We start from the raw sequence: 11,147 nt of genomic DNA, 5'->3' as shown, positions 1-11,147 counted from the left end.
TATTATTATTTTATTCTTTTTGATGCAATTGCAAATGGAATTTTTTCATAATCTTTTTCAGACAGCTCATTGTTGGTGTACTAGAAACGCAACTGATTTTTGCTTGTTGATTTTGTTAATGTTTATTTATTTATTTTGAGGGAGAGAGAGAGAGAGAGAGAGAGATAGAAAGAGAGAGAGAATCCCAAGCAGGCTCTGTGCTGGCAGAACCGTGAGATCATGACCTGAGCCAAAATCAAGAGTCGGATGCTTAACTGACTGAGCCACCCAGGTGCCCCTGCATGTTGATTTTGTATCCTGCAACTTTTCTGATTTCCTTTATTAGTAGTTCTAACAGTTTCTTTTGTGTGTTTGTGGAATCTTTAAGTGTTTGTGGAATCTTTAAGGTTATCTATATATGAGGTCATGTCATCTGTGAACAGAGATTAAGTCTTTTATTTCTTTTTCTTGCTTAATTGCTCTGGCTAGATGTGGCACTATGTTGAATAGAAGTGGTGAAGGCAGACATCCTCTCCTTTTGGAACTCCAGTGACACAAAGTTTAGATCTTTTGTTATTGTCCCACAGGTCCTAAGACTATGTTCCTTTTTTTAAAAAGAAAATTATTGGGGGGTGGGGCACCTGAGTGGCTCAGTCGGTTAGTGTCTGACTTTGGCTCAGGTCATGATCTCACGGTTTGTGAGTTCGAGCACTGCATTGGGCTTTCTGCTGTCACCATGAGCCTGCTTTGGATCCTCTATCCCTCTCTCTCTCTCTCTCTGCCCCTCCCCCATTCACTCTCTCTCCTTGTCTCAAAAATAAATAAACATTAAATAAATTTTAAAAAAGAATGAAAATTATTGGGGCACCTCGCTGGCTCAGTCAGTTGGTAGGGCATGCAACTCTTGATGTCAGAGTGGTGAGTTCGAGCCCCATGTCGGGCATAGAGATCACTTAAAAAGAAAAAAAAAAAAGAAAATGATTTTCTTCTTGTTCAAATTAGATAATTTTATTAGCTATCTGCACGCTTGCTGATCCTTTCCTCTGTATTTTCCACTCTGCTTTTACGCTCGGCCAGTGTTATTTTTGTCGTTTGCTGACTTTAGTTATTGTATCTTTGACTTCTAAAATTTCCAGTTGGTTCTTCTTTGTCTTTTTCATGTCTTTGCTGAGATGTTTTTGCTTTTCCCGTTTGCTTAAAGAGAGCTTGTAATTGCTTGTTGGAGCATTTATATAACTGCTTCAAAATCCTCGTCAGATAATTCCGACATCTGTGTTGTCTCCGTACTGGTATTTGCGGATTATCCTTTCTCATTTGAGTATGAGATTTCCTTGGCTCTTGTTATGAGTGATTTTGGATGGTATCCTGGGCATTTGGAGGACAAGGTTACGAGTCTCTCTCCTTTTTACGTATCTATTTTAGCAGCCAGTCCGTCTGTTTATATTAGGAACGCATGTCCTGGCCCCCTTTTGTGGGCTGTGTTTTAAATGTCAATTACTTTTCAAAGCCTTTGCCATGCTCTTGTGGGCTACTGCTTGTGTGTTACCCACAGGCCGGTCTGAAACCCGGGCAGGATTCCACACCAAAGCGGAGCTCTCAAAGCTTTTGCTGTGTTGATCCTGGTCAGTTTTATAAATGGGATGTGTCCAGGACTTGATACTCTGATTTAAAGCATCCCGTTCTGCCATGGATTTGTGGCCTCTCCTCTCCCCACCCCCACCCCCAAATTCATGTGTTGAAGCCCTAACTCCTCATGTGCTGATATTGGGAGATGGGGCCTTTGGGAGGTGATTAGATTTGGGTGAGGTCAGGAGGGTGAGGTCCCGGTGATGGGATTGCTGTCCTCATTCAAAAGGCCCCAGAGAACGTTCCCCTTCATCCGCTGCCCATGTGAGGACACAGTGACAAGGTGGCAGTCTGCAAGGCAGGAAACAACGATGGCCCTGAGACGGTGGACTCGCCTCCGGCACCGTGACAAGATAGCATTCCTGCTTCTCTCCCCCTTTCTTTCCCAGGCCCCACAGCCAGGGCACGGAGGCCTTGGTGTAGATCTTCTCGCTTCTCAGAAGGTATCTGCAGAAGTATCTGCAGAACTTCCTGGTGGCTTCCCCTCCCTGTCTCCCCACCTTCTGGTGCGGGGACACCCTCCAAAACCAAGGTGTTGTGGCACTCGCCTGCCGACACCCTCGGGAAAAGCTCCAGGTTTCCCAGCCAGCAAGGCCGGGTGCTGACTTCTGCGAACTCAGCTCCCGCTACCCTTTCTCCTCACTCCTAGCCTAGCTCTGCTGTCAGGACCCACCAGCCCGAACCTCACCTTCACCCAGGTCGTGTTTAATTAACTAGCTTTTTTTTTTTTTTTTTTACATTTTTTAATGTTTATTTTTTTGAGAGAGACATAGAGTTTGAGCAGGGGAGGGGCGGGGGGAGACACAGAATTCGAAACGGGCTCCAGGCTCCGAGCTGTCAGCACAGAGCCCGACGCGGGGCTCGAACTCACGAACCGTGAGATCATGACCTGAGTCGAAGCCGGACACTTAACGGACTGAGTCACCCAGGCGCCCCTTAACTAGCCTGTTCTTAAGAAGCCTCCCCTTGGGGCACCTGCGTGGCTCAGTCCATTAAGTGGCCAACTCTCGATTTTAGCTCAGGGCTCAATCTCGCAGTTCGTGAGTTCAAGCCCTGCATCGGGCTCTGCACTGACAGTGTGGAGCCTGCTTGAGATTCTGCCTCTCCCCCACTTGCTCTCTCTGTCTTTCAAAATAAATAAATAAACTTTAAAAAAAGAAATAAAAGAGGTCCTCCCTACACCAGAAGAACGGGTCGCCTAGAGAGTGGGCACGTTTGCCTGCTGTGGCTCTCAGTGCGAAAGTCCCCTGCACTCCATGGCCTTGACTTCTCTGCCATCTTGCTCAGCCTGTAGCCTCTGGGGCCAGCGCTTCTGGGTTTCTCTGCGGTGTTCTGGTTGTCCAGCACAGTGCCTGACGTGTGGGAGAGGAGTCATGGAAAGAAACTTCACCTGTATTTCCTGCCTCACTCCCCTGCATTTAGCCCCACCGCAGTTCATGAAAACAAGGCTTTGCTCCCAGAGCCTCTCGCCTTCGAGCCCCGACTTCTCTTTTTCCCTCTGTGTAATTCCTGTTTTCCTCCTACCCCGCGAAAATTCCTCTTTCATCACCGTGTTCTCACATGAACCCAGCTGGAATTCGTAGTTTATTCGTTGAATTGAATCCCATGTTGAATGAGACACCGTAGAGGGAGGAAGGGCTCTGAGCCCTGTTTTCTGGATCATGTGGGTAAGGGACCTGGGCAAATGTTCCCCCAGCACTTCTTTTAAAAAAAAAAATTTTTTTTTTAACGTTTATTTATTTTTGAGACAGAGAGAGACAGAGCATGAATGGGGGAGGGTCAGAGAGAGAGGGAGACACAGAACCCGAAGCAGGCTCCAGGCTCCGAGCTGTCAGCCCAGAGCCTGACGTGGGGCTCGAGCTCACGGACCGTGAGATCATGACCTGAGTCGAAGTCGGAAGCTTAACCGAGGTGCCCCTCTCCCAGCATTCTTAACTTCAGGTGGCTCCCATTGCCAGGATGAGCCTTCTGGGCTCCCTGGGGGGTGTGGATGGAAGCACTCTCTGGCACATGAGGGCCCTTAGAGGACAGAAGCACCATATCTGCTCTGTTCAGAATTGTCCCTACCTTGCCCTCAGTGTGGCACGGTAACACTGTGCCTCCAGCTTTCAGATACTTTACAACATGGTCTCTCGGAGCCCTTGCCCTGGCCGGAAACTGTTGCCAAGGCCCAGTTTCAGTCTGCGCTTCTGGAAGCAGCAACGCTATACCGGAGACCTGAGATTCTGCCGGGGAGTGACTGTGCCATTTCAAAGTCCAGAATGTATACAGCAAACACTTTGTTGGGTGGCCAGATATACCTCAGCCAGAGAGCTAACCAGTGCCAGCGTGTGGGACGTAAAACAAAGCCGTGAGGGGCGTCCGGCTGGCTCAGTTGGAAGAGTGCGTGACTCTTGATCTTGGGGTTGTGAGTTTGTGGCCCACGTTGGGTGTAGAGATCACTTAACAACGAAATATCAAAAGATGATAATAAATAAAATAAAGCAATGAAACACAGGGCGTGCACATCCGTGGTGGCCGGGCAACCAAGTTTTATTACAGTTATCCTGATCTGATCGAACGGTTCAGGAGGCCAATTAAATTCACATGCAGGAGAAATAGCCTCAGATCAATCTCTGGGCAAACCTTATCTTTACGACTATTCACAATATTGCTAATCTTGCAGATGGTTACGTGTCTCATAAGAAGAAAACAAGGGAAAGGATCACATGAAACTGTTTCTGGGAGAGATGTGGAACGGCACTGCTGGGCGATGTTTACAAAGTGTGACCAGGGAGATCAGCACCCCGAGTGGGCTTAGAATTTAAAATACGTAGACGTCAAAATCGGAAGGTAACGATACGGAAATGAAGCATGCTGCATGGAACTCTGGTATTAAATAACCTCATCTTTAGGGACACTTGGGATAATATGCCGGCCCCCACGTGGAGGGGACCGACTTGGCTGGTAATTCCCAGTTGGCACCCGGGAGGACGCGAGGGTAGATCCGTCACGGGTCGGGGGCAGTGTGACATCTGTGTGGCATAGCTCAGGGACTCGGGCATTTGCACGGACTTCTCTTGGCGCAGTGACCTCAGTGCTTTGAATCCTCTTGGGTCAGCGAAGCGAGATGCTCCCGGCCAGCGTTTGCCCGTGTTTTGGTCTCATCTGGGCTGTTCTGAAGTCTCAGCTTTGCTTCCAGTCTCTGCCTCCATCCTTCTCTGAGCCTGAAAATAAACACCAAACATGCAAACGGAGCAGCCATTTCCACGGCTGTTGGCTCAGGGATGCTTCCTCCCCCCCCCGCCCCTTTTTTTTTTTGCCTCCCTGAAGGTGTCTGTGTGTGCATTCAGGTTTTAAAAGGTATGCAGAGCACTTGCAAATTTAAATATATGCATATTTTATATTTTGTAGGTATATCTTTAGCTCTCATTTCTGTTCAGTCTCTTCTAATCTTAACCCTTCCAACTTTCCCTTTGGGGCTGCAACGTCTTTAGAGTTGTGGAGGGGGGAACCTGTCAGTCTCGAATTGTTCACTCGGCAGAGCTATCTTTCAAACACAGAGGTGAAGTAAAGCTGTCTTCAGCCATGCAAGAGTGGGAGGAACTCTCACCAGCAGCCTGTCCCCACACGACATGTTAAAGGAAACCCGTCAAGCAGAGGGAGAATGGCCCGAAATGGAAGTTGGGATCTGTGCAATTCAGTGAAGGGCGATCGCGTGGGTGCATATTACTAATTTTGTCTCACTACTTAAATCTCCTTAGGGCGCCTGGGTGGCTCAGTCGGTTGAGCGTCCGACTTTGGCTCAGGTCAAGATCTCACGGCTCATGAGTTCGAGCCCCACATCGGGCTCTGTGCTGACAGCTCAGAGCCTAGAGCTGCTTCGGATTCGGTGTCTCGCTCTCTCTCTGGCCCTCCCCTGCTTGCACTCTGTCTCTGTCTCTCTCTCAAAAATAAACATTAAAGAAAAAAATTGAAAAAAAAAAGAAGATAGTGTCTGAAAGCAAAACCGTCAATGACGTCACGTGGGGTTTATGACGTGTGTGGAAGAGAAACTTTACTTTGCACCGTTGGAGGGGGAGCGGGGGGCTGGGCCACTGTAAGGCTCCCACACCCTCCCTACGGGAGACCAGGCGGCCCTCGAAGGCACACGGTGATGGAGGCCCTAAAGCGACCCTGAAAATAACACAAACAGATGGCGTTAAAAAGCCAACAGAGGAGATAAAATGAAATCATAAAATACCATTTAGTTAACCCAAAAGAAGGCAGAAAAGAGATAAAGGAAAAACAGCACAGATGAGCGAACAGGAGACGAATCGCAAGCTGGCAGATTAAAACCCAATCATGCGCATTAACGTTAAAGATGTAAACCGCTGATTAAAATGAAAAGACGTTGAGTTGAATAAAAAATGATATTGAAATAGATGCCGCCTTCGGGAAAATCGCTTTTTGTTTTATTTTATTATTTTATTTTATTTTGAGAGAGAGAGAGAGAGAGAGAGAGAGAGCGAGCAAGTGGGAGAGGGGCAGAGAGGGGGGAGAGAGAGAATCCCAAGCAGGCTCCATGTTCTGTGCAGAGCCTTACTTGGGGGTCGATCCCACAACCCTGGGCTCATGACCTGAGCCAAAATCAAGAACTGACTGAGCCACCCAGGCGCTTAGGAAAGTCACCTTTGGTATGAAGGTGGCAATAGGTTAAAATCAAAAGGATGGGAAAATATTCTATCTTAACCCTAATCAAAGAAAGCTGGAGTGTAATATCAGGCAAGGTAGATTTCACAGCCAAGAACATTACCAAAGAGAAAGAGGCTCGTTTGGCAACAAGGGGGTCAATTTATCAAGAGGACGTAACGATCTTAAACGTTGGTGTGAAAACAGAGCTTCAAAATACTCGAAACGAAATGCGACAGAGCTGTTAGGAGATATAGACAGATTTGCAACGACAGCTGGATTTCAATACCCACATTTCAGAACAAGAGGCAAGACCCCAGTAGGGCTGTGGAACTCTGAACAACACTACCAACCGACCGCTCCCCACTGGTGAAAGGCGGGGACTCTCCAACAGCCCTCTCCTCCTAGTGTCCGTGGGAAAAGTCATAAGGAGAAAATGAAGGCATGGGGAGATCTGCGGGCTCACCCAGAGACCACAGGGGCTGGGGCCGTTCCTCTGGCGTCTGGTCTCTGCTGTATTTAGTCCTGGACTAAGTGGCCACGTGCGGGGGCGGGGCGGGGGGGGGGGCTGGGGGTTGGGCGGGGGAGAAGGAACTGACATTATCCTGTTCCAGCCTCGGAACAGCCTAATGAACTGGGCCATGTCCTCCATTTTGTGCCGGGACAAGACGGATTAGCGGGTAAGAGCAGAGACCCTCTGGAGGAGGCCACCGGGTTCAAATGGGAAGAGGAGGAGAAGGATGAACAAATTCGAGTCTCGCCGTCCCACCAGCCAGAAAGCGTCCCCCTGCGGTCTTCCGTTAAGTTGCATAGACGGACACTGTGCATATACATTGTCATGTTTTAATTTTTTGACATTTATTCCTTTTTTGAGAAATAGTGTGAGCAGGGAGAGGGGCCGAGAGAGGGGGAGACACAAAATCCGAAGCAGGCTCCAGGTGCCGAGCTGTCAGCACAGAGCCCGACGCGGGGCTCGAACCCACGGACCGTGAGATCATGACCTGAGCCGAAGTCGGCCGCTTAACCGACCGAGCCACCCAGGCACCCCTGTCATGCTTTAACAGACTGGAGCCGGTTTGCTCATCCCTCGGCGTGCACCTCACTTTCTGCATCTTCCTTAGGCAGTTCCATGCACCTGACGCCTTCTGCGCGCTCCCCAGGGCAGGGCGGGGGCGGCGGGGAGACACACGCGTGCACGGTGTGCTGAGTGGCCTGGCCTGGGGAAGGAAGGTGGCAGGGATCACAGAAATGACTGACCGTCCACCTCAGCTTCTCAGACAATCCCCGGAGGAGACGCCCTAACACGGCGCTCCAGCAGCGAGGACAGCCCGCTTCCCCTTGCCCGTGGCCAGGAATGCGGCCCAGCAGCTCTCCATATGTACAAGAGGCTGGGTTCCCCTTGGGACTCAGGAGGGCGCTTGGAAGGCAACAGCGAGTCTAAGTCGCGTGGACTGGTGCATGTCGTTGGCCCAGCAAGCACGCACTGGCAGCGTGGAGTCACGGGCCCCGCCGTCGGGCCGATCCCCCCGGCCATACACAAGCTGTGCCCTCTGCAAACAGACGGCGGCTGAGCTGTTCCATGGGGACGGAGGACCCAGATGGGCCTGTCCCCTCACTGGCTCCGAAGTGGAGGTGGCGTGTGCGGGTGGTGAGCCGCCGCGGTCCCCACAGCCATGGCGGCCCCGGGTCTGCTCAAGGGAGTCGCCGCTCTGCCCTGGGTGGACTGGTTTGGCTGCTGCAGGGATGCCCGGCAGAGGAGTGACCGCCCATCAGCCCCCCTCAGAGGACCTTGCAGGGTGTCCCGTGTCTTCACCCAGACGAGCCCTGAGAATCGGTCACGGTCTCCTTTGCTTGATTGCTCTTTACGGGCTCATCTGCTGACCTGCTCCCCAAATTTAGGGTGACCCTCATGCACTAGAAATGGTGCCAGAGGGGAGATTTTTCCATTTCTAAAGATACGGATCAAAGGGTACATTTGTTAATGTAGATGAATTTTAAAAATTACTGCCCAAGGGCGCCTGGATGGCTCAGTAGATTGGGCATCCAACTTTGGCTCAGGTCATGATCTCATGGTTCGTGGGTTCGAGCCCCGCATCAGGCTCTCTGCTGTCAGCGCAGAACCTGCTTCGGATCTTCCGTCTCCCTCTCTCTGCCCCTCCCCAACTCTCGCGCTCTCTCTCTCTCTCGAAAATAAATAAACATTAAAAAAAAAAAGAAAAGCAAACATAAAAAATTGCTGCCCGTCAGTATAGGTGATGGCAGGAACATACGCCGGGAAAATTAAAATAATTATGTTCTCTAAGATGCCCATCTGGCATTCTTCTGGGGAAATAAATTTTGCTTTTAAAAAAATAGACAAACAAGGGCAGTAATGCTTCGCCCATGTGTGTTCACGGCGGGGATGCTGACAGCGGGGAGGTTGTGCCTGAGAGGCCAGGGATATGGGAATTCTATCTTCCGCTCAGTTTCGCTGTGAACCTAAAACTGCCCTAAAGAATAAAGTCTATTTTGTTTTTAGTGGCGTCTGGGTGGTGGCTCAGACGGTTAAGCGTCTGCCTTTGGCTCGGGTCATGATCTCACGGTCCGTGAGTTCGAGCTCCGCGTCGGGCTCTGGGCTGACGGCGCAGAGCCCGCTTCGGATCCTCCTCTGTCTCCCCCTTTCTCTGCCCCTGCCATGCTCATGCTCTTTTCTCTCTCAAAAGTAAATAAATAGGGGCGCCTGGGTGGCGCAGTCGGTTAAGCGTCCGACTTCAGCCAGGTCACGATCTCGCGGTCCGTGAGTTCGAGCCCCGCGTCGGGCTCTGGGCTGATGGCTCAGAGCCTGGAGCCTGTTTCCGATTCTGTGTCTCCCTCTCTCTCTGCCCCTCCCCCGTTCATGCTCTGTCTCTCTCTGTCCCAAAAATAAATAAATGTTGAAAAAAAAAATTAAAAAAAAAAAAAAGTAAATAAATAAATGTCTATTCTTAAAATCGAATGAATAGTAAAAACATAAAAATAAAAAACAAACAAACGAGCCACGTACTTTCTCAGGGCGCTTTTTCCCAGGCGATATTCCTCCGACTGTCGGTAGTAGGTCTGCTTGCCGATCTCCCGTTCCCAGAAACGCTTGAGCTCGTGGCAGGTGTTTCCGCAGAAGACTTCCCGGCGGACGTACTGATTGTTCATCCCCTTGAAAAGGAAAGTATCAGTCGAACCCCCGTGGAACATGCTCCCTCAGACTCTGGGGGGTACAGACTATTTGAAGCCAGCCCCTGCCACTTATCTGAGGGGGTCCTGGCCAGCGGCAGAACCTCACGGGGGCGGGGGAGGGGGGGGGTTGGCCACACGGCTTGTCGTCGGGATACAGTGGTGTGAATGCGGAAGTCCCCCCGCGGAGCGAGGCCTGGCAGAGACCTCTGCCCTTCCGTCCTCCTTCCAGAAGAGTGGGCCTTCTCGACTCTGCATCAGCAGGTGACGCGTGCCAGGCTTGGATGCACGGTCTAGTTCGTTATCGATGCCCGCAGCACCCCCGTGAGTGGGTGTTACCCTCCTCATTTTATGGGGGGGATGTGCGACCAGTTACAGAACTTGCCTGTGGCCCCATGACTGTAACTAACAGAAGGCAGGCTGCATACTTCTGCGTGTCTTCAAGCCCTTTACTAAAGGGGTTTGTCACACGTGACGGTCCCAGTGTCTGATACACGTGGAGCCGGCAGCTTTGAGGTGTGTGTGTGGGTGTGTGTGTGTGTGTGTGTGTGTGGGTTGCACTCACTTGGGTGTGGAATGCTTCAGGTCAGACACTCAAGAATGATCGCTGTTTTACACGAAGAAAGTCTGACCCACTCCCGGACCTCACTGGGTCAGGGGGACAGGTCAGAAGCAGGGACCGGAGGGGAGAGGGGTGCAGGGTGAGGACCAGTGGGCTACTGGAAATGCCCGGAGAGACGCAATGACTGTGCGGTGGAGGCCAGGTTAGTGGAAAATGGACGGGTCCACAAGGCATCTTGGGGGGTGGCCAGCTCCACTTGCCAAATGCGGGTGAGGAGCTGTCGGTGGAGACTCTGACGCCTGTGCAAAGATGGGAAGCAGCAGAGGAGGGGTGCTCGCGGGGAGGGACCTTGAGCCATGCCGGGCAGAATCTGAGATGCCTGGGGGCTACCAACCCGGGGGAAGAGGGAGACGGGCATCTGGACCTAGGGTCCGGAGCTCAGCCTGCTGGTCTGGACCACAGACGTCTGGGAGACGGACTGGGGTGGTGGGGCGTGGTGGAAGGAGAGAGGGTCTGAACCCAGACATCGACCGTGGACCTGTGTTCACACCTTCTGCTTGTCAATAAATTTCTCTGGGCCTCAGTCTCTTCACCTTTAAGATTTCCCTGAAGATCAGTGGGCGCCTGAGCATCCGACTTCGGCTCAGGTCGTGATCTCGCAGTTTGTGGGTTCGAGCCCCACATCGGGCTTTGCGCTGACAGGGTGGAGCCTGCCTCTAATTCATTGTCTCTCTCTCTCTCTACCCCTCTCCCGCTCGCGTGCACTCTCTCTCTCTCTCAAAAATAAACATTAAAGAATAAAATAATATTTCTCTGAAGATCACAATGTAATCATGGATGTGAAACTATTTAGCACTGTATACATTTCTGAATAAAGACAACGTTTATAGTTCGTCAACCTTAGATTGCACAGGGCATGATACTATAATTAACAGAGAGCAATAATAACTCCTCCAACTCTCTATAGAAAGGAAAGAATTCCACTTCTCTTTCCTCCTGGATCAGCGGCTATTGACCTTGGCTGCCCGTTGGAATCTCTTGGGGAGCTTTACAAGGACCTGACGCCAGGGCTTTATCCCCAGGGCCTCCGATTTCAGCGGCCCGTGGTGTGGCCTGGGCATCAGGGATTTTTCAAGCTCCCGCC

The 11,147-nt window shown here is 50.9% G+C and overlaps 1 protein-coding gene across 1 annotated transcript; it reads right to left on the bottom strand.

The window, feature by feature from the left end:
* Positions 1-4,097: 4,097 nt before the first annotated feature.
* FAM240A (family with sequence similarity 240 member A) lies at positions 4,098-9,462 on the bottom strand. Its single transcript, XM_045491072.1, has 2 exons — positions 9,278-9,462; positions 4,098-4,811 (listed from the first exon to the last, which is right to left on the bottom strand). The coding sequence occupies exons 1-2, from the start codon at positions 9,460-9,462 to the stop codon at positions 4,679-4,681; spliced, it is 318 nt and encodes a 105-aa protein (XP_045347028.1). The 3' UTR covers positions 4,098-4,678.
* Positions 9,463-11,147: the final 1,685 nt, after the last annotated feature.

The sequence above is a fragment of the Leopardus geoffroyi genome, chromosome A2 (assembly GCF_018350155.1).
Source record: "Leopardus geoffroyi isolate Oge1 chromosome A2, O.geoffroyi_Oge1_pat1.0, whole genome shotgun sequence".
NCBI lineage: Eukaryota > Metazoa > Chordata > Mammalia > Carnivora > Felidae > Leopardus > Leopardus geoffroyi.
Note: the sequence above shows the minus strand (reverse complement) of the source record. Positions and strands in the feature narration are given on the sequence as shown.

Excerpts from the sequence above, each read along its gene's own strand:
- FAM240A (XM_045491072.1), bottom strand. The coding sequence starts at position 9,462 with ATGTTCCACGGGGGTTCGACTGATACTTTCCTTTTCAAGGGGATGAAC. Across the intron at positions 4,812-9,277 it reads GGAAAAAGCGCCCTGAGAAA|GCTCAGAGAAGGATGGAGGC; the intron begins GTACGTGGCTCG and ends GTTTATTTTCAG.